We start from the raw sequence: 21551 nt of genomic DNA on the forward strand, positions 1-21551 counted from the left end.
CTTTGTAGACCAGGCTGGCCCCGAACTCACAGAGATCCGCCTGCCTCTGCCTCCCGAGTGCTGGGATTACAGGCGTGCGCCACCACCGCCCAGCTTGTGTATAGGTGTTTGTCTGACTGACGGTGTACCTCATGTGCCCAGTGCTAGAGGAGGCCAGAAGACAGCATGGGATGCTCTGAAGCTTGAGTTACAGATGGTTATGAGTTTCCATGTGGGTGCTGGGAATTAAACCCAGGACCTCTGGAAGATTAGCCAGTGCTCTTAACCACCGAGTCATTTCTCCCAGTTTCCAGTGATTTGTTTCTTTAAAGTAAGGTTTCTCAAGTGCAACCTGGCTGACATTTTAGGCTAGCCACTCTTTGCTCTGTCCTATGCATTTCAGGATATTTAGCTGCAGCCCTGGCTACCACTCTCTAGATGCCAGCAGCACTATCACACTACCCCCAACAATAAAAGTATCCCCACACACTATCAAATGCCCCCTGAGACCAAAATTGCCTCCCTGGAAACCAGGCATGAGTGGCGCATGCTTGTTGTATTAACACTTCAGAGATGGAGACAGAAGGACTGAGACATCTCAAAAAACAAACAAACAAACAAACAAGACTCAACCAAGCAAAGAGCTTGACTGTCCTTGACCATCACTGCTGTAGAGGAACGGGAAGAGCAAAATGCACAAGGGTCTCTACACACCGCTGCTCTTCTATGTCTCCAGGGCCCAAATGAAGTCAGGGTGAGAAAGGACCCTTGTCTGGGGAGCAAGGATACTTGAATGCTCCCCTCACTGGTTAAACACTGCACTCTGCCAGTGGCTGTGACTCTCTGCACAGCCTCTTCACTAGTACAGGCAGCATCTTCAGCTATCCACAAACGGTTTCTACCAGGCTTTTCTTTGGTTGGCTGACTCTTTTTTGTTGTTTTTTTGAAACAAGGTTTCTCTATGCAGCACTGGTTGGCCTAGGACTTGTTTTGTTTCAGGTTGGTCTTGAACTCACAAAGTCTGCCTGACTCTGCTCTTAAGTGTCAAGACTACCTAAGTCCTCTCTGAGCCCTGGACTGGACTGAAGATCCCGCCTCTGGGTCCCTTGGTCACCTGTGCAGCCTCCATGCTAGGTCCAGAGGTGTGAGTACTTGTAGGACAGGTGACTGACATGTTCTAGATATACCCAACCTGGATCAGTGACACTCTACCAGACTTTGGGCATGAGCCTGACTACCAGCGGTGGCCTACTGCATGTATGAGGGAAGACCTGAGCAAGTGAGCACCCACCGTCTTCATCTCTGACAGCAAAGACCTACCGTGAGGGCCTGCACTGCCTCCCATTCCTGTGGAGACTGGATCTTGTGGGCCAGGAGTCGGACAGCGATCTGGGGCCTGGTAGACAAAGACACTACAGTCAGTCTGCAGATGGAGGGCTGTCTGGCCAGTCCTCTTTGGTCAGGTTTTGGTCCCCTCTCTCACTGGACTCACCCTTCAAGTTCTTTGTTGATCTGATCACAGAAACCAATGATATATTCCCAGTCTTCCTGGCGGTTAGAAGGATTGGTAGCTTTATCTTGAGAAACAACACAGAGAAAAACTATTACAAGAGCAACTCACAATACAAGGCTATCTTCACAATTCTTAAACACAGTATGTTTAATTCATAGGCGGCCTCCTCAGTCTATTCAGACAACAAATATAAATCCTGCTTTCTGCCTAATATTTTTGGAATCTGCAATTAAAAAGTGAGAAAGCAGCCAGGAGGCAGTGACGCACACCTTTAATCCCAGCATTCAGGAGGCAGAGGCAGGCAGATCTCTGAGTTCGAGGCCAGCCTGACCTACAGAGTGAGTTCCAGGACAGCCAGAGCTACACAGAGAAACCCTGTCTTGAAAACCAAAAAGATAAATAACTAGAAAGGAAAGCCTCATGTACGTAAGAGTAGATTGGGACGCAAAGGACAAACATGAACGACCAGAGTTCTCACCGACGCCCTCATTAAACACATCACCTCACGACACAACCACTGCTACTAATCGGAGCTGAGTGCTCAGCGGAACAACGACCAACAAGTGTCTCCCGAGAAGCTGAAGACAGACGGAATTAGGTCAAAAAAAAAATTTCTTTTTTTTTGGTTTTTCGAGACAGGGTTTCTCTGTGGCTTAGAGCCTGTCCTGGAACTAGCTCTGTAGACCAGGCTGGTCTCGAACTCACAGAGATCCGCCTGCCTCTGCCTCCCGAGTGCTGGGATTAAAGGCGTGCACCACCACCGCTGGCTCCAAAAAAATTTTTTTAAATGAGTATTTTCTATAGATCCTCCACAAAGACTTTCAAGACTTAACCTTTCTCAATGCTTTAAGATTCTGAAGTAGCACAGGACCCTCTATGAATGTACTTGGCTCTAACTAAATACCTACCCATCTGTGCCATCTTCCCTTGCATAAACAGAATTCAGCACCCTGTTTAAATGGCCTTCAATGACCAAGTACAGCCAATGCTGAGAGCATTCTGAGGGCTACAAAAGTCCTACAATTCCAGCACTAAATGTAAAGCCCAGGAACACTTGCTTGGCCTCCTTCCTTGCTACTTTGGCATCTGTGCTAAAAGATGGCTTGGCTGAGGGTGGTGACATGGGATCTGATGCAGATCTGAATTCTGCTATTTGCATTCAGGGCTTCAGGCTCAGACAAAAGAGGAAACATGAGCTGAACATTTTCTCAAACAGTCTCAATCCTCTGCAGTCTGCACTGACACACCTTCCAACATTACATGAGCTAACCACCTACATTTCTAGACTTCAGTTCTAAATGTGGCTGCTTTCTTCTTCTTTACATTTTTCTGGGGGGGGTGGTATGGGTGGGTCTCACATACTGTGAATGTGGAAGTCAGTGGACAACTGTATGAAATGGGTCTCTCCTTTTTTCATGTGAGAATCAAGCTCAGACTTCATGGTAAGCAATATGAGCTATCTCTCCACCACCCACTCCCTTTTAAGATTCTCATACTATAGCCCAGGCTGGTCTTGAACTCACAATGATCTTCCTTCCGTGGCATCTCAAGTTAAAATTGCAGGTTTGCATCACCACTGTGTTTCCTTAACTTTAAAAACCACCATCAGCATAGGCATGTAATCCCAACTGCATGAGAAGTTGAAGCTCCTGGCCTGGAATTCAAGGCTAGCCTGGGCTACAGAGTAAATTTAAGGTTAAGCTGGGCAACATAAGACCCTGCCTGACAATTTTTTTCCCCCAGACAGGGTTTCTCTGTGTAGTTCTGGCTGTCCTGTAACTTGACTTTGCAGACCACTTTGGCTATGGACTCACAGAGATCCGCCTGCCTCCGCCTCCCTAGTGCTAGGATCAAAGGTGTGTGCCACCACTACCCGGTTAGTTTCACAATTTTTTTTAAAAAAAGAGGAAAAATATGCTGGACATGGTGGAGCACGCCTTGAATCCCAGCAATTGGGCACAGAGATGGATTCTGTGAGTTTGAGGCTTGATCTACAGAACGAGTGCCGGGACAGCCAGGGCTAGACCGAGAAACTCTGTCTCAAAAAACCAAAAAAAGAGAAGGGTAGAAAAGAGGGCTGGGGACGTGGGGTGTAGTTCAGTGGTGGGCTGGGCATGGCAGTGGATGTCTGCAATCTCAACTCTCATAAGACAGAGGCAGGAAGGCCAGGAGTCCTGGCAGCTTGGGTTACTAAGAGATTCTGCATTCCCCAGCCCACAAATCACCAGTCAGATGGAGGACTGACTCCTAAGAGCCCATCTTTCTACCAACAACAGGGCACCTGAGGTCTTCCTGGACAGGGCCTGGATCTGCCTGACAGCACTTCTGGTCTGGCTTCAGAAGGGACACCCTAGTGACTTAAGATTTTATTAACAAAGTGAGGCCTCATGGCATAGGCCTGTGTGGCAGCCTTGTTGGAGGGGGTGTGTCACTGGGGGCAGGCTTTGAGGTTTGAAAAGCCCACACCATTCCTTAGCTCTCTGTGTGTCATGGTTGTATCTCAAAATATAAACTCTCAGCCACTGCTTGTTCCAGGCCTGCCTGCCTGTTATCAGGCTCCCCACCATGATGGTCACAGAATCACCCTCTGAAACTGGAAGCCTCAAGTGAAACATTGTCTTCTACAAGGTGCCTTGGTCATGGTGTCTTAGCCATGGCAATAGGAAAGCCACTAAAACAGCCTGCAGTCTCAGCGGTGGACCTGGGAAGGTGAAGAAGGAGAATTCCAAATACACTTATATCAAAGTAAAAAGTAAGGAGCTGAGAGCAACTAGGTGGTAAAGGGCCGGCCTAGCATACGGGAGTCCTAGCTTCCATCCCCAGGAACACACGCAAGTTTGTAAGTTTATATTTAGAGGAAAAACACACGGCTCTGGTTTGAGACAGGGTCTCATGTAGCGCAGGCTAGGCTCCAACTCACTATGTAGTCAAGGATGATTTTGACCCCTGATGCTCCTGCCTCTGCTTCCAAGGGCTGGGATTACAGATATGAGCCACCAAGGTGGCTCTTCTCAATCCTGACAGATAATTAGCAAGACCTTACAAATGGCAAGCACAAAGAGGGCTTATTTTATTCAGCAGTGTCCATTTGATAAGAAGTACACCAACCACCAGACAGTACTGGTCATCACCAAGGCCTCCTGGCCCAGGTGTGGCTCTCCTCAGGCATCAGTGTGGCTTTGCTATGCTTCAAGCTTTCACATGAAATCAAGAAGCTACAGGACTCAAAATACAACGCAGAGAAGCCAGACCCATGCCCAGTGCTCCTGTAAGAGACACAAGACTTATACTGAAGACAATGGGAAAAGCACCTTCCCTCTCTCACAAACAACAGGCATCTGCAAAGGAAACTCTTCCTAAGCTGCTCTCTTACAGGACCACTGCCTCCCAGAACACTCCACCTCCTTCTCACCGAGAGCCGTGACCACTGCCTGCACGTGGCGCAAATGCCCTGAGCCGACACAGCGCAGCTTCCCAGCGTCTGCAGCTCAGAAAGCACACCTGTCGCTCACGGCAACCAGAAACATCACTGAGGGTGGTACTGGGTGACTCCAGCTTTCCAAGTGCCCACCACTTCCACCTACTCCACATCATCCCTCATCTAGCAGAGGCCACAGTGGAGTTCTTCCCTGCAAACCTGGCCCTGACCACCCATCTAGGCCCTCTGACTCAAGGTTTGTCTTTTTGGGTCTCTGCTGAAGCCTCATTCTCTGTGCTGCCACACCTCCAGCTTTCCTACTCCCCTTGGCAGCTTAGGTACTGCTACCCTCGCCTCCTCCAGGACATCAGATGACAGCGATGAAAACAAGCAAAGCAGCCTTGACTACTCAAGCTCTACGTGGCTTGACCTCTCCAAAGAAGCCAGGCTGCACACAGCAATGACTAGAAAAAGCAGACCCAAGAGCACAGCAAAGGAAGGGGTCAAGGTCAGCCTGCGCTGCTGCATCTTGAATCAAAGGAGAAACGGCACTCATGGGAAACAAACTGCTATAACCACCACAGTCGTCTGAGATGCTTCAAGCTCTCATGTGTCTCAAAACCGTGCACTGGAGGCGCTGCAGGTGAAGTACAAGACACAGGCAGGCCTGAGGAAGCTTGCTTGTGTGAGCATGAGGGGAAACTGGCACAGAAGCAAGTCTATAATTATGTCCCCTTGATACACAAATAAGTCTGAGAACCATCACTTCTCCTACTGACTTCCCTATTTCTATATGTGGTGCCACTATTCAAAAGTGCCTGGGTCTCAAACCCTATTGTTGATCCCTTCTCTTTCCCTCTTTCCTTAACTATTCCTAGCAATCTTGGAGTTGTTTCCTTTTTTTGTTTGTTTTTTTCCGAGACATGCTTTCTCTGTGTAGCTTTGGATCCTGTCCTGGAATTCACTCTGTAGACCAGGCTGGCCTCAAACTCAGAGATCCACCTGCCTCTAACTACTGAGCGCTGGGATTAAAGGTTTGTGCCATCACCGCCCGGCCTTTGTTGTTGCTGTAAAAATTTCCCTACATATTTATTTATTGCATATGTGGGAAGGAGCAGGAGGGGGATGTGTGGCATGCCACCAGTGTAAAGGTTAGATGGCGACCGTGGAAACTGGCGCTTTCTGTCCACCATATGGCTCCCTGAGCTCAAACTCAGGTCTACGGCTTGGTGGCAAGTGCCCTTACCTGCTGAGCCACCTCCTGGCCTCTGGAGTCACCTTCCTAATCCATGTCTTTGTCTAATCCCTTTCTCTTCCCTCCCCAACTCCTTGCTCCTTTGAGCACTTCTCTTCTAACCCATTTCCCCTTCTCCCACATTCTGTGTGATACACAGCATCGGAGTTGGGGCACATGGACAGCACAGCACACACGAGGAGGTCAGAGGACAACTTCATGGGGCACCTTAGAATTGGGTCCTGATTTCCTCTATACGCCTACACCTGCTACTCAGTGCTCTATACATAGCCACCCAACATTCTTGGGGTGGTTTGCCATACCTGAAGCCTAGCTTGATGCTGTCTTCTCATTTTCTGTCTTAGGTCATTATCCACTTCCCTTTCCCTGATTATATACCCTGCATTTCAGCACTTATGGCTCCCACTTCAATTCCTACCCATTCTGATAGCATACCATCAAACTGAAGGCAAAGGCTACTTGAATTTCCTAGGTGCTTCGCTTTATTTCTGTTTTTGTGCGGCTGGCATGGAACCCAGTGCCTCGCACATGTTAAGCTCCACCACAGGACAACTGCTTAAACTTGGTAATTCTTGTGCTCACTTTGGCAGCACATATGCTAAAATTGGAATGTTAAAGAGAAGACCAGCGTGGTCCCTGTAAAAGGATGATATGCAAATTAATGAAGTGCTCCATATTTTAAAAATAAACCTTCCCCCACCTGAGACAGGGTCTCATTATATAGCTCTGGCTGTCCTGGAACTTGCTCTGTAGACCAGGCTGGCCTCAAATTCACAGATCTGCCTATGCCTCACAGTGCTAGGATTATAGGTGTGTGCCACTATTGCCCGGTGAAATTAAACTTCTCATAATATTTTCCACATGGCAGGGGCTTGCTCAACATGAGTTGAAGATGCCAAGCAGGATCTGAGACAGGGTTGAAGTCATCAAGAGATGGTTTGTGAGGAAGAAGAATCCGAGATGGGTTTGAAGCATTTAAATGAGCAAAGGGAGCAGGGCTTCGGGGTTAATGAGAACAATGTGTGCGGGCAGGAAAAGCACCAAAAGGCCACTGAGAAGAGGCAGGGAGTGAGCAGAGACAGACTGGAAGGACGTGGGCAGGTCTGGCAGCGCTGGGAGAACAATACGCTACAACTGCTCTCCTGGGAGCAGCACGAAGAGTGGACCAAGGAGAGGCTGCTGCAGTACCTCGGGCAAACCATGGGTGACAAGAACCCTCTCTAAGATGGTCCGGACTGGTTCACCGGATTTGTACAAGTCACACCACTCAGTCATGAGGACTGTGGAAGGTGCATAATGAAATCGCAGCAGTTGGGAGGGAGACCAGCAGAGTCAGAGTTTGTTTGAGGCCAGCCTGGACTTCCCGAAGCCCTGTCTCAAAAAACACATCAAGCTTACTGAGCTCAGCTTAAGTCACGTAAATTATTCCAATTTTCCCATTCCCATATGCACAGTGAACTGATTCCACTCTGATCATCACCCAATTGCACGGATTTAGGAAAATGGTGAGTGGAGTCAGAATGTCCTCTGAATTGTGGCGACAGAACTTGTTTTGCCAGCGAGGATCCTTGGTCAACAATTGTATTTATTTTCATCTTTCAGGAATGGGATTGGAAACTGGGCATGGTGACGCACACTTTTAATCCCAGAATTTGGGAGACGAAGGTAGGCAGATCTCTGAGAGTTTGAGGCCAGCCTGGTCTACACAGAAGGTTCTAGGCCAGCCAGGTGCTGTACAATGAACTCTAACCCCAGTGTTTTCCCTTTGGGAGACAGGGTATCACTCTTTGCCTCACTTGAACTCCCTTGCTGGCCAGGCACCCAGAACAGCTGGGGCTCCGGGGCTGCCTGAGCGCGGGTCACTGGGCTGGTGACTTTAACCAGTGTCTGTAATCCAGCACTGTGCACTCCTCGGAGAACTGTTCCTTCTCTTTGGGGATGTGCACCCCTGAAAGCCTAATTTCAACTTCCTGAAGGGTATTTCTTAAGGACGCCCAGGTAACTGGGAGGCAACATCTTCACACCCAAAGGGCTGGAGATTGCAGTTGGTAAAAGACCTTGACACAAGGCTGTGTGTGCGCGCGCGCGCGCATCCTAATTTCTGCCTCCGTTTAAGAGGCTCCCCGGGGGCTAAGCCCTTAGTAAAGTTAACTTATTAACCCTTGGTAAGGGGTGATTAATCAGCCTTGTTAGCCCTTACTAAACATACTACCGCCTGCCAATGTGAAACCTCATTCCGTCACAGCAATATAAAATAGCAATGACAGCAATACAGCGGTTCAACAGCTTCACGCCGCTGAAGAGCGGGTAGGCTCGGTAAGTGTGTGTGTCCCTTCGATATAGTGGTCTGTTCCCTGGGGTCGCTCTTGGAAAAGGATTCTCACTTCAAGCATCCTGCCTGAGGACCGCGGGTATGCAGATCCTGACGCTCCCAGCTATGCGTGTGCGGCTGGCATCACTCACCACTCCCGGAGGGCCCAGCCCAAATCCGGAGCTTTGACATCCTTGGGGCTTTGGCGTACAAGGTCCCGCAACCTCCCCAACCCGCCTGTCAGCCCCAAGAACCCGGCTGTCGCTTTTCCCGGGCCCGCGAGCCCTCGAGCTGCAGGTGTCGCGCGCGGGATGAGCCGCAGGGAAGGGCCCCTTGCTCGCCGAGGGGTGTGAACGCGCGATACTCGTGGCGAGGCCAGGTGTGGATGGCCACACGCCACCTCCGCGGAGGGGATGTCAGGGTGAGGGGAGAAGGCGGCCCGCGGTTGGAGGTCAGACAGAAGCGGCCCCGGATACTCACTCAGCCAGGACTCCAGACTCTCCCCTTCCGCCTCCGCCATATTGCAGCCGCCCAGTCCGGCCCTGCGGCCTCAGACCTCGCGAGATTCTGCGCGAGCCGGTCCGGGGCGGGGCTTGCATGGGGGCCTGAGAAGGTTGGAAGCTGCCGCCAGCAGGCGCGCCAGACTGTGTCGGATTCCGGGAGGACGAGCGTATTTTCTCGCTTGTTCTTCGAAGGGAAACTCCGACGTAAAACCCAGTCTTGAGTAAACTGTGCGGTTTCCCATCCGTATCCTGTCACTCACTCAGGCGCGCCGCGGGCAGCCCTCAGGTCCTTGAAGCGGGCCAAGATGGCTGCGCCCGCTCTACAGGCAGCGCGGCAGTGGTCGGGGCTGGCTTTGGGAGTGAGGCTTGCTGTCTGGAACCTTCCAGGGTGAGAGGCAATGGGGAGCTGCCACCGCCGCCCAGGCCTTTACGGGAGGACCTGGGGAAGGGAAAGGAGGCATAGACGGGCCGCGCTGAGTCCTGGAGCCCTGCTCGGGGACCGGGGTGGCCGAATCAAGCTATAAGCGTGCCATTTTTAGGGTTTAGTGCCTTGCCCCTAGCCGGACAGGTTGGGTTGATCTAGACCGGTTCTACCCCGAGTTGAAAGTGCGGCCCCCTTGAGTTCTCAGAACTGGAATTGCCTAGGCGGCTGGGGGAGAGCTGTCCTCAGTAGTGTTGGCAGAGGAGGAATTTTTAAATGGCCGATTTCGGAGAGGGCTGCCTACCTCTTTGGGCAAGAGTCAGAACTGCTGCTGTTGAGGTTTAGCTTGCGGTCCCAAAGTTACTGTCCCTTGTCAGCGTGCCGGCAAGCGGGCTTATTGTTAAGTCAGGCTTGTTTACCTGTGCAGTCACAAGTTCATTTGTGGAGTTCTCTCGTCTGCTTCCTCCTCTTCCCTCTCCCAGGATAACCCAGGTGAGGTGGAGCCGCTATGCCCCCGAATACAGGGATCCCTTGATTGACAAGGAGTATTACCGCAAGCCTGTGTCGGAACTCACCGAAGAGGAGAAATATGACCAGGAGCTCAAGAAAACCCAGCTCATCAAAGCTGCCGCAGCAACGGAGACAAGCTCGGTGTTCGCAGACCCTGTCATCAGGTGAGGCAGAGCTGCTCAGCTGCCGTGGGCTGCCTTTAGCTCAGGACAGGTTTCAGCCGCAAGAAATCCAGCCTTGGTAAGCTAAACATGTTTTTCTCTTTGAAGCAAATTCACCAACATGATGATGAAAGACGGGAACAAAGTGCTGGCCCGATTGCTCATGGCCCAGGTAAACCGAGTCCTTCCACTCTGCTTCACTGCCCTTTCCCTCTGCCTTTGGACTGGGTCTGAGAGGGGTTTCTCTACGTGTGGTTGAAATCAATTTCTGAGAGCTGGGAGTGGTGGCACCCAACAGGTGTCCCATCACTGTTGGAGAGGCCTTTGAGTCCAGCATGCAAGAGGCCAAGGCAAGGCAAGGCAAGGCAGGCGGATCTCTTTTTCAGAGTGCCGGGACAGCCAGAGCTACACAGAGATCCTGGTTAGGGGGTAGGGATTCTCACCGGTTCTTTGGGTCAGTCTAGTAAAGCAGTAGGCACCTAAACTCTTTAGTTTTTTTTTTTGAAAGAGGGTCTCGTGGAGCACAGTCTAACCTGGACCCTGCTGTATATCTGAGGATAACTTTGAACTCTTGATCCTCCTGCCTCCACCTCCCAAGTGCGGTCGCTGATCTGCAGCACCCACTCCCAGCTGCTGGCTGAGCGGCCTCTTCCTTCTCTTTGCAGACCCTGGAAGCTGTGAAGCGGAAGCAGTTTGAGAAGTACCACGCTGCCTCTGCAGAGGAGCAGGCCACCATCGAACGGAACCCCTACAAGATCTTCCACCAGGCCCTGAAAAACTGTGAGCCTGTGATTGGGTTGGTGCCTATCCTCAAAGGGGGCCATTTCTACCAGGTGAGTGGGCAGTGAAGAAGGGAAGCCCGCGTGTGAAACTGATCGGGGAGTGAAGGTTCAGAGTTGGGCCATGTATAATAACTCCTGGGCACTGTCAGGATCTGTTCCTCTGAGGCCCACAGTATAAAAACCACAGACAGGAGGTGGAAAGACAGAACTCAGTAACTCCCATCCCTTTGTCCAATATTCTGTGTAGCCTATGCTATGAACTCTTGGTAAAGGAATGTGCTCACAGGCCATTCACAACTTGAGCCATGAGCGTTCGTCAGTTATGAACTGAGTTGGCCACCCTGTCAGCATTTAATTATATTATCACATTAGGGTATCTTCTCCCTTAGTGGCAACTCCAAAGACTAGGGGATTTTTTCTTTCACTGTCCTTAGTGTATGGCATGCAATGGGGCCAAGAAAATGGTTTTATTTTTATGCACCCTTGGTCTGAGGTAGCCCGTTTGCCTCGAGTAGCACAACTTTCTGAATTGGTGCTTGTGTCGACTTGGCAAAGCTTCTCCTTAGGAAGGAAAGTGCCTAATAAACTTACTAAGTGAATGTTTCTGAGGAGACAAGTTTCTGTCCTCAGGTCCTATCCCAGGACTACTCTCGAGACAGTTCACGGTAGCTTCTAGGAGGTGGTGGGCCTCACACCGTCAGGCCCAGCTCAGCTTCAGCTTGTCTCCCCATTCAGGTCCCTGTACCCCTCACTGACCGACGTCGCCGCTTCCTGGCCATGAAGTGGATGATCACAGAGTGCCGAGAGAACAAGCCACGGCGGACGCTGATGCCAGAGAAGCTGTCAGATGAGCTGCTGGAGGCTTTTCATAACCGGGGTCCCGTGATCAAGCGGAAGCACAATATGCATAAGATGGCGGAGGCCAACCGTGCCCTGGCCCACTACCGCTGGTGGTAGCAGAACGGGGAGATGGACAAAGTCCAGGACACTACCACAGGAAACCACTTGAGGGGCTGGAGAAATGGCTCAGTGGCTAAGAACACTGGCTGCTCTTTCCAGAGGGACGTGGTTTGATTCCCAGCACCCACATGGAGGCTCACTAACCTTCTCTAACCCTGGTTCCAGAGAATTTGACACCTTCTGACTGCTTTGGGCACCAGGCATGCACATGGTACTCAGACATACATGCAGGGAAAGTGTCTATACATATACCACTACTAATTAAAGTAATTTAGAAAGAAACGACTTGAGCCCTTTTGGAAAGTTCTGGAAGGAACTTAAGGATGGAGAGGGTCTTTGTAATGTAACCTTAGACCCTATGAAACCTTTGATTCTCCCATGCCTGCTGGAAGTTGGGAAGGTACAGCTTGGGGCATGCATCTGCCCCTCACTTAGGATCTCAGGAGCCTGTGCTACCCAGTAATCCAGACTGGTTCCCCTCCCACCGCCTAAAGCACAACATGTCTCCTTAGAGATTTCTTCCAAGAAACTCAGGTCCAACCAGCTTGGGGTATACCTTTGGCCATTAGGAAAAGGAAGCAGTTTGGTTCCAGAAAAGATTTATTAGAAACCCTCCCCCTGACCTGGCGAGGCCCTGTCACTGATGGAAACGGACGGGAAGACACAGGCCTCTCCACAGTGTCTCTGCACAAAACGTAGAGAACACTTCCTCAGGTCATTTGTAACTCTGCTGCTCTTAATGTCCCAGAGCATCCCACCAGCGGCCCATTTTACAGATGGGGAAACTGAGGCACCAAGGTAGTAGTATCGCACCAGTGGTCACACAGTTCAGTGGTTGTTAGGAGTTGCCTTTTCCTGCCTAGCCCAGGCAGAAGCTGAAAAGACTTGGAGGAAGAGGGAAGCTGGGCAGTCTCCAGCCAGGGACCAGGTCTGTTTTCTCCACAGCTCCAAAGGGAGGAAAGGGGGGGTCATAGAAAGGTGTGGCCTCGCTCAGTCCAGAACCTCGCTGTAGTAGTACTGATGGGCAGCAGGAGTGGTCTTCCAGCCAGCCGCCCGGAACTCGATGATCTCCAGCAGCAGCAGCCGGGCCAGGGAACTGAGGTCTATCGGCAGCAGGAAGCCATCCCGAATTAGGACAAAGAGCTCATCCATGCGCTGCCCGTTCATCTTCTCCAGCTGCTCCCCAACCCGGTGCAGCTGTAGCACCAGGCAGTCCACCTGCAGGGGCAGTGCAAGGCCTGGTCAGCCAGAGGGAGGACCGGCCTGGCACACCTGCTACGGACCGTGTTCTGCCCTTTATAGTGGCTCCTTGCTTCATTCTGACACCAGGGGGTATAACCCACATCTTACCACAAAGACTTGCACAGAACTGACCAGGCCGAACGCTTAACCTGCTTAACCCTCTGGCTTCGCTACCTCCTGCCTGACTCAGGAGCTGGTTTCTGACTGGGTGGTGGTGACACACACTAATCCCAGCACTTAAGAGGCAGAGGCAGGCACACCTCTGAGTTCAAGGCCAGCCTGGTCTACAGAGCAAGTTCTAGGACAGGCTCCAAAGCTACACAGGGAAACCCTATCTTGGAAAAAAAAAGTTGGTTTCTGGGCCATCTGTGCCCACAGCTGGCCACAGCTCTTGCCGTTCTTAGCGTGGGCTGGCTGCCCTCCTGGGGAGCCTGTAGCCTTGGCTGCTGTGCGTTCTGGGTAAATTCCAGACACTGTCATTTGTCTTGTAATTGCTGCAGGCCTTAAATGCCCCTACTCGGCACTGGCCGAGGAGCAGTGGCCTCCATGAGCCGGACTGCTGGGCTCCAAGCCAGCATGCCCGCCACAGCTTTCTGTCCACTGGCCACTTACCTCCTCTTCCCTGCTCAGACTCTCAGGCTGGGCCAGCTGGAAGAGACAGTCATAGACAGGGTTGACCAGGGCCATCATGGGCATGTTGTTCACCTGTGGGGAGAGCCAGAGGGGCAGGGAGGCAGCGTCAGTGACCACGGGGAGCAATCCAGCCTTGGTCTCAGGACACAGGCCATCACTGCTGCCCAGGGTGGCTGCCCTCGCCTCACCCTCAAGTAGTCAAAGATGCTGCAGATGAAGGTGACATAGCACACCCAGCTCTGCCGGGAGCGAGCTCGCAGCTGCTCCCTGGCCTGATACTCCCTCTGCAGCCGGTCAAGGAGCCCGCGCCGGAAGACACTCTGGCCTGCCTGTTTACTCTCCGCCTGTGAGCCAGGAGAGGGTGGTAAGCGGGCACTGGCCACTCCACCCGCCCTAGCCTTTGTCTAGAAATGCCGGTGTCTGCTGCTGGCCAGCCTGTGCCTGATCCTGGGGTGCCATCCTCAAGGCAGCTCCCGCTCTGCCAGCCCCCCCAACCTGGATGATGGCGTAGCACATCCGTCCTGCTTCCTTGCTGAACACACAGTCCTGCAGAGAATGGTCCACAACCACATTGGCCACTTTCTCCAAGTCCACAGCGCCTGGATCTGGGGTAGAGACAGGGGCGGAGTCTGGAGCTGCCTGCTGCGTAGTCACATTGGCCTCCAATGCTAAGGACTCAAGGTTTTTGTTGTTTTTTTTCTTTGAGAGAGGGTCTCATCATGTAGCCTTGGCTGACCTGGAACACTCTTTGGAGACCACAGAGATTTGCCTGCCTCTGTTTCCTGAGTACTGGATTAAAGTTGTGTACCAAAACACTCAAGGACCTGAGATGTTTGTAATAGAACACCATCACATGCTTAAAAGAAGGGAAGACCATCCAGATGGCACTCAGGAGGCAGAAACAAGGAGGATCAAGAGGTAAGGGATACCCTTGGCTACACAGAGTTCTAGGACAGCCTGGGTTGAGAGGTGCACAGCTGTAATCACAGGACTTGAGAGGCAGAGACAGGCAGCCTGACTATATACAAGTTCCAGGTCAGCCAGAGCTACTTAGTGAGGTCCCGTCTAGAAAAAAAAAAATTCAAAGTTGGAGATGTAAAGGCTGTCGTTTGGGGATCAAGCACTCTGCCTACCTACTATGTGTGAAACCCAAGGTGGGACCCAAAGTAGCCAAACCAATAAAAAAGCAGCCTCCAAGAAGGCGCGTGTAATCATGCCTAGAGCAGCTCTGTCAGGACCCTGTCAGGACGCTGGTTGCCCAAGCATGAAATAGGGGAGGTGAAGCATGTCTCGGTGGTTAAGAGCTCTTGCCTTTGCAGAGGACCCAGGATCAATTCCCAGCCCCAATGCTGGGCTGTTTATAGCTGCCTGTAACTCCAGGTCCAGAGGCTCTGACACCCTCTTTTGTATCCACGGGCACTGCACATGCGTGGTGCACATCCAGACAAGTAGTGCACACAAATAAACTCAATTAAAACCAAGTTTTTTAATTATATACTGCCACATGTGGCTCTCAGCCTATAATCTCAGCACTTGGGAGGCAGAGGCATGCCAACCTGAGTTTGAGGCCAGCTTGGTCTATATAGTGAGCTGTAGGCCAGTCAGGGCTATACTGAGAGATCCTTGCCAAACAAACAAACAAATATAGGATTATGAGGCTGGAAGAGACCAAAGTATAGATGTACTTTCTTGGGATACACGTTTTATGTTTTTGGCAGTAGACTGAAGAATGTATACTGAATGCCAAGATGTCTACAACCTTTTCTTTTTCTGGTCTTTCGAGACAGCCTAATTTTGCTATTTAATAGCACTGGCTAGCCTACAGCTCAGCATGTAAATTTTTAGGTTCATTCATTTTATTTTATTTTATTTTATTTTTTTTTATTTTTTTTGGTTTTTCGAGACAGGGTTTCTCTGTGGCTTTGGAGCCTGTCCTGGAACTAGCTCTTGTAGACCAGGCTGGTCTCGAACTCACAGAGATCCGCCTGCCTCTGCCTCCCGAGTGCTGGGATTAAAGGCGTGCGCCACCACCGCCCGGCTGGTTCATTCATTTTATATGTATGAATATTTTATCTGCATGCACATACGCATACTATGTGTTTGCCTGGTGCTGGCATCGGATCCTGGGAACTCAGTAACAATGACCGTGAGCCACTCCGGGTCCTCTGGAAGTGCTCTCTCTCTCTCTATATATATATATATATATATTTTTTTTTTCCCCGTGTGTGACTAGGTCACACTATGTAGTCCTGGCTATCTTGGAATTCACTATATAGCTAATCACACCAGACTGGTACTCATAGAGATCTCCTGCCTCTGCCTCTGCCTCCCCAGTGCTGAAATTAAAGGTGTGCACCAAGCCTGATTTGCAACCAGTGCTCTAAACTGTTGGGCTCTTTCCCCTCCCCCAGGAACTCTCTATGTAGAGCAGGTTGGCCTTAAATTTGTGCTTAATCCTCCTGCCTCTGTAATCTGCTTGGATTACAGTTGTGCACCACCGCATGGCTCCAAGTATTCTCAAAACGCAGAGGCCCCAGACATGAGCTCTGTGCCGAAACTTCCCCAATGGAATGTTGTCACACTTCTGTCCTGAGGTTACCATGGAAGGGCACGGGCCAGGCAATGACATATCTCTTCCAGCAAGCTGACTCCCCAACCTCAGTCCCCAATTAAACAGCTCTGAACATTTAAGGGAGCTGACAGCTGACTGCATTGAACGCGGAGGCTTTAAACCGAAGCCTGTGTTCTCCTTCATGGGCACTTAAACGCTTTATTATGATCGTAGGACTCCGTGATTCATTCTCAAAAATAATGATCTAGGTGTAGCTCGTCTTCCAGTTCAAGAGTTAGGTTGTGACTTCCTCTCAGGGAGCCACGGGAAGGCTGGGCATTGCCTGGCTCTGGGACTCAGCCCCTCTGAAGCTCTTGCCCAAACAGAAGGGCTGGTAGGCTCACCTTTGAGTGCGGTCTTCAGCAGCTGCTGGGTTTCTGCGTCAAAAGACTGGATTTTATACTCATCTCTACTGGTCTCTCCCATGATGGTGTAGCCCCAGCCGCTTTTCACTGGCCTGAAACTAATGACAGCACCTGAGAAGCAAAGGCCGAAGAGGCTTCAAGTGAGAATCGCAGCGCTCCGGATTCTAGTCCTGTCGGCACTGGGTCAGGGCAGGCCAGGGCTTGGGACAGGTGTAACAGGACTATCTGTCGCCTTCGGTGGTTGGCTGCGAGCCCACCAAACTTGGCTTCTGGTGGGGACTTTGAGCATCAAGTAGATACCTACAGTTCAACTTAAGGAAACCCTGGCTTCTTTTGCGATTACATACGAGAAACGAAGCGGGAATTCACCTACGGTCGCGGCAGGGTCTGGATTATTAGCAACAGGATAAGTTTAGGGGAGCATATTCTGAACTGGGTTGTGGAGAGGTAAATATCACACTCGCCCAAATTATCCAGCACGGAGAATTCTGGCGCAGTTCCTTGGCCGGCGTTGCCCAAGCCGCGAATCCTGACACCAACAGGGCTTCGAGCCCTTCTCCCCAGTGTCTGCCAGTCCTTTTCAGCCTACCAAACCCACCCCTGCAGCCGTTGGGCTCGCACTAGCCGGCGTGGGAGGGCGCCCGCGTCTCCGGGGCTGCGCAGCGCGTGCCCGGCGTGGTACCGCGCGGAAGCTGAGCTCATCTCGCTTTGAGCCTGAGCTGCTCGCCCGCGCCCCCTGCCGGCCACGGCCCGTCCTCGCCTCCGCACCCCGCCGCCGCCCCGGGCCGCTCCCTCGCTTGGCGCCGAGACAGATTCGCACCCCGCTTCTGCGACACCTACACGGCCACCGCCGGGCCGAGCGCTCACCGGACCCTGTCCCCTCCTCACCGGGCGCGCCTCCGCCTTGTTTCTGACCGTAGAGGCCCTCGAGCGCTCGGCCGGACTTGCTCCCTTTTCCGCATGAAGCCCTCGGTCTTGCCGGCTCGCACCCCACGCCAGGGTCACCATGTCCCTTGCGGGGCTCAGGTGAACTGGGTCGGAGACTCCCCGGCCGTGAGGCGTGGGAGGAGCCTCGGGGAGGCGTGGCCTGCCCTGGAGAAGGGGCGGGTCAATCGCAGAGGGCTCAGCACCGTCATCTGGGGTTCGGCTAGTTAAAGTGTGTATGGGCTGGGGCACACCCTGGCAACTCCCTCTCTTGCCACCGGGCAAAACAACTTTCAATTCCAAGGGACCACTGTGAGAGAAAGGCACCACTGTGGCCTCCACACTCCACAGGAGATCAGGAGCCAAATCTCGCGCCCGTTTAAAGAGTTGTCACAACACTCGTGGTAATAAAACTCCGTCCGGAGAAGCTTGGAATTTACTTCATAAAAAAAGCAAACCAAAACATCCAGAAGCCGACTCTAAAGTCTCCAGGTTAAGATGGGACAACTAAGAGAAGAAACAAACTGCCTCAAAAAGTAGAAAGAAAAAAAAATACTGGAGATTCATTCTAGGGAAACGGAAAAACGCAAGGGCTCCTCCCTACAGAAGCAATGCGGATTGCCGAGGGGCAGCCTGAAAAAGGCCCGGGTCAGCACAGCTGTGTGGAAGAAGCAGCGATGAATTGGGCTGCCTGGCAGAACCGATCAAGTTGACTTGAAAGTCGACCCACTGAGCTGCCTGGTGGAGCCTTCAATCTCTTGGGCAGCCTGCAGGCTGTTGGGTGCGCTCCATGTTTCCGGCTTTCCAGAGCTATCAGCCTCATTGTTTGGTTCAGCAAATTGGACTTTGGTAGTGTGGAGGTTTTGTGTGTTTTTTGTAATTATTTATTTAATGTGCATTGGTGTTTTGCTGGCATTTATGTATATGAGGGTGTCAAATCACTTTGAGCTGCTGGATCACACAGTCGTGAGCCTCCATGTGCGTACTAGGAATTGAACCTGGGGGTGCCCTTAACCGCTGAGCCATCTCCCCAGCCTCGTGCGCTAAATAGTTTTATACCAAACTAAAGCCATGTGGGAAGCAGGAACCGCAATTAAGAAAATGCCTCCATAGGGTTGGGCTTGTGGGCAAGCCTGGAGAGCATTTTCTTAGTGACTGATGGGAGAGGGCCCAGCCCATTGTGGGTGGTGCTACCCCTGGGCTGGTGGTCCTGGGTTCTATAAGAGAGCAGGCTGAGCAAACCATGGAGAGCAAGCTAGTACACAGCACTCATCCTTGGCCTCTGCATCAGCTCCTGCCCTGCTTGAGTTCCTGTCCAGACTTCCTTTAATGATGAACAGTGATATGGAAGTATAAACCAAATATACCCTGGTGCTTCATGGCAGCAATGGAAACCTGTCAACAGGTAGCATCTTCACATTGGTCTGTCATCCTCTGGAGTAGACATCCGTTCACACTTCTCCAGGAAGAGGACCACACTACACTTCTGCCGCCCCAAGCCCAGGAAGCCAAGAGCCCACCCACCTCAGAAACCCTCCCAAGAGCAGCCTGGACCTTGAGAATCCACAGCCAAGGTCAGAGAAGGTCGCTAAGGGCGGGGTTCAACGGGACTTTAGAGGAGGGGACCGAGGTTGGTGCTGGGCAGCAGAAGTCCCAGAGTCCCAGCTTCCATGAACAGGGCTGTTAGTCAGTTATTCAGGGGGTGGAATCCCAGTCAAGGGATCTCTCCTCCCTTCCCTCTGCCAGACTCACTGACAGGCAGGAGCTCGGAAAAGATGGCCACCGTGTATTTCTTCCACACAGCTGTGCTGACCCAGGCCTTTTTCAGGCTGCCCCTAACAAAAGTTTTTCCTCTTCATATAGATACATCTCTCTGGACTGCTACGTGGCTGGGCCCTTTGGGAATTAGAGGACTCACATGTGCGACACCCATGCTGAGCTGACCCAGTGCAGAGGAGCCACTGACAAGACTGGGTCAGGGCCAGCACGCCCCCTTTACTTCCTGCCTTCTGCCTACAAGCTAGTTTTGTCCGGCGTCCTTCCTGTCCAGTCCTGGAGCCTCACAGCCACAAAGGTCTGGAACTGGGGGGTTCAGAAGCTCCCCACATGGTAGGGTTCACCCCTTACATTGAAAAGCATGGCTGCCTCGGGGCTGGAACTGCAGGGACAGCAGAGGGCCCCTTCCATCATCCTCGAGTGACATACGGAATGTGCCTTTTGCTTTAATGGCTATTAAATAAGTTGGTAGGAGAAACAGACCAAACTGTGGGGCTTAGACATCTACAAAGAGCCCAGTCCTATCCCTCTGTACTCAAGCCTCACTCTTACCAGGACTGGGAGACTTTCCCCCAAAACAGGACTACAGAGCAGAGGATGCCCTGATTCCCTTAGGGCTGGACAGAGGACCAATGCCAGACTCCTTCTCGGGGCCTTGCTTCTACAGCCCATGGGGCTCCCTTCTCTGCTCTTTCCGGAAAAGGTCCCCCCTTCTGCCATCCGCTGTGGGTGACTTTTCCTGCACAGGGCAGCCAGCCTGGGAGGCCTAGCAGGCAGCAGCCATCGTAGAAAATGAGCTCGGAACAAGTCTTGTTGGGGGAGGCGCCTCCCGCTCGGCTCTCACAGCTATCTGTCTTCTCTCCGTATGCAGTGGAAGAGGTTACAGAAGAGCTCGTACCAGAAGAACATGAAGCCCGTGGACAGGGCAGCCTTCAGCAGGCTGGGGGACAGGCCCTTGAAGAGGCCCTGGGTGCCTTCATCTTGTAGCACTTGCTTGGTGAGGTGCAGGAGGCCCCTGTAGCTCCGCACCTGGGGAGAGGAAGGTGTAGGTTGAGGAGGAAGCAGTGATTAAAACGGGGTTCACCCGGCACAGCACAGCTTCCGGTAACTGCTCCCTAGATTAGCAAGAGTGAAATTCTTCATTTTGGGGGATGTGGGCTAGGCCAGGCTTAACTGAGCTGGAGCAGGCTCCTTCCTGGTGAGGGGTACCTGCCTGTGGTTCTGGCAGATACAGTGATAGTCGTGGGCCATCCTGGAGCCTTCACCCCGTTACACGTCGTTCCTCTTGGGCAGCAGGTCTGAATCTGGCCATCACCAGGTCTTCCCCAACCAGTGCCCTGCTCTCCTACCCATTAAAGAACCCCTAAAGGACGAGGGTCTAAGGGTCATGCCAGTGCAGAAGCAGACTCAGGCTGGCCAGTGGACCAGGTCCAAGGCTTCTGTCGCTAGTGGGGACTACAATGGTCATGTTGGTCTTGGTGTTAAGTGCTCCACAGACAGAGGTAGCCACTGCCTTCCGAGGGGGTCATCATCTTGGCAAAGCTTTCCACTCTCCCTGTGCAGAGAGGCTACTAGGGGAAGAAGATTGATAAGCCTTACACTGTTCTATGCAAGGTGACAGGCCGCTGTGGCTCTGTGTTGGTGCGTCTCATCCCTGCCCCCAGAGGCACTGGCATAGTCTCTGCTCCTGTGCCCAAGAAGCTACTGCTGATGGCCAGTATTGATGTCTGCTGCACATCAGCCAGGGGCTGCACTGCCACCCAGGGCATCTTTGCCAAAGCCACCTTTGATGCCATCTCTAAGACCTATAGCTACCAAACTCATGACCTCTGAAAAGAGACTGTGTTCACCAAGTCTCCGTATCAGGAATTCACTGAGCATCTTGTGAAAACCCACACCAGAGTCTTTGTTCAGAAGGGGCAGGGCTGGTTCCCTCACTGTCCAATAGGGCAAGGACTTGAGCACTCTGCACAGGATGACTTACCTGGCCGAAGGCAGAGCGCGCATGCTCGAAGCCTCCCACCTGCAGCCGCTTCTTGAAGAGGTCCAGGGGGTATGTAAGGGTCTTGCTGATGACTCCAGATCCACAGCCACAAAGCAGGTTTTTAAGGTTCCCTGAACCAAAGACACCGTTTTGAAGAGAAGGCTGAGAGGAATGCAATTGAAGGTAGAAGACATGACGGGGAC

General features: G+C 52.0%; 4 protein-coding genes and 1 non-coding gene across 6 annotated transcripts in view; 2 read left to right on the forward strand and 3 right to left on the reverse strand.

Moving 5' to 3' along the window:
* Gga3 (golgi associated, gamma adaptin ear containing, ARF binding protein 3) overlaps positions 1 to 9042 on the reverse strand; it is an 18390-nt gene extending 9348 nt beyond the window's left edge. For both annotated transcript variants that reach the window (XM_013347631.2, XM_005350729.3), the window contains exons 1-3: positions 8957 to 9042; positions 1472 to 1556; positions 1300 to 1375 (exon numbers count right to left, since the gene is read on the reverse strand). In XM_013347631.2, coding sequence (XP_013203085.1) covers positions 1300 to 1375; positions 1472 to 1556; positions 8957 to 8996 — 201 coding nt within the window. In that variant the 5' untranslated portion in view covers positions 8997 to 9042. The remainder of the gene's footprint in view (positions 1 to 1299; positions 1376 to 1471; positions 1557 to 8956) is intronic.
* On the forward strand, positions 6740 to 6846 carry LOC113456434. The gene has a single exon (XR_003377245.1). It is a non-coding gene; the product is annotated as a U6 spliceosomal RNA (small nuclear RNA).
* Positions 9043 to 9110: 68 nt separating the features above from the next.
* On the forward strand, positions 9111 to 12091 carry Mrps7 (mitochondrial ribosomal protein S7). The gene is made up of 5 exons (XM_005350732.3): positions 9111 to 9367; positions 9883 to 10074; positions 10180 to 10243; positions 10737 to 10904; positions 11589 to 12091. Exons 1-5 carry the CDS (start codon positions 9285 to 9287, stop codon positions 11808 to 11810), a joined length of 729 nt encoding a protein of 242 aa, XP_005350789.1. The 5' UTR covers positions 9111 to 9284; the 3' UTR covers positions 11811 to 12091.
* A 49-nt stretch (positions 12092 to 12140) lies between these two features.
* Mif4gd (MIF4G domain containing) lies at positions 12141 to 17710 on the reverse strand. Its single transcript, XM_013347648.2, has 6 exons — positions 17553 to 17710; positions 16644 to 16775; positions 14184 to 14293; positions 13877 to 14032; positions 13668 to 13760; positions 12141 to 13031 (listed from the first exon to the last, which is right to left on the reverse strand). The coding sequence occupies exons 2-6, from the start codon at positions 16723 to 16725 to the stop codon at positions 12804 to 12806; spliced, it is 669 nt and encodes a 222-aa protein (XP_013203102.1). The 5' UTR covers positions 16726 to 16775; positions 17553 to 17710; the 3' UTR covers positions 12141 to 12803.
* Positions 17711 to 19771: 2061 nt separating this feature from the next.
* Positions 19772 to 21551, reverse strand: part of Slc25a19 (solute carrier family 25 member 19) — a 14420-nt gene continuing 12640 nt past the window's right edge. The window contains exons 6-7 of the mRNA XM_005350734.3: positions 21349 to 21479; positions 19772 to 20393 (exon numbers count right to left, since the gene is read on the reverse strand). Of these exons, the coding sequence (XP_005350791.1) occupies positions 20211 to 20393; positions 21349 to 21479 (314 nt within the window). The 3' untranslated portion in view covers positions 19772 to 20210. The remainder of the gene's footprint in view (positions 20394 to 21348; positions 21480 to 21551) is intronic.

The sequence above is a fragment of the Microtus ochrogaster genome, chromosome 7 (genome assembly GCF_000317375.1).
Source record: "Microtus ochrogaster isolate Prairie Vole_2 chromosome 7, MicOch1.0, whole genome shotgun sequence".
Classification (NCBI taxonomy): Eukaryota; Metazoa; Chordata; class Mammalia; order Rodentia; family Cricetidae; genus Microtus; species Microtus ochrogaster.

Excerpts from the sequence above, each read along its gene's own strand:
- Mrps7 (XM_005350732.3), top strand. The coding sequence starts at position 9,285 with ATGGCTGCGCCCGCTCTACAGGCAGCGCGGCAGTGGTCGGGGCTGGCT. Across the intron at positions 9,368-9,882 it reads GCTGTCTGGAACCTTCCAGG|GATAACCCAGGTGAGGTGGA; the intron begins GTGAGAGGCAAT and ends TCCCTCTCCCAG. Across the intron at positions 10,075-10,179 it reads TTCGCAGACCCTGTCATCAG|CAAATTCACCAACATGATGA; the intron begins GTGAGGCAGAGC and ends TTCTCTTTGAAG.
- Mif4gd (XM_013347648.2), bottom strand. The coding sequence starts at position 16,725 with ATGGGAGAGACCAGTAGAGATGAGTATAAAATCCAGTCTTTTGACGCA. Across the intron at positions 14,294-16,643 it reads GCTGAAGACCGCACTCAAAG|ATCCAGGCGCTGTGGACTTG; the intron begins GTGAGCCTACCA and ends TCTCTACCCCAG. Across the intron at positions 13,761-13,876 it reads GCATCTTTGACTACTTGAGG|GTGAACAACATGCCCATGAT; the intron begins GTGAGGCGAGGG and ends CTCTCCCCACAG.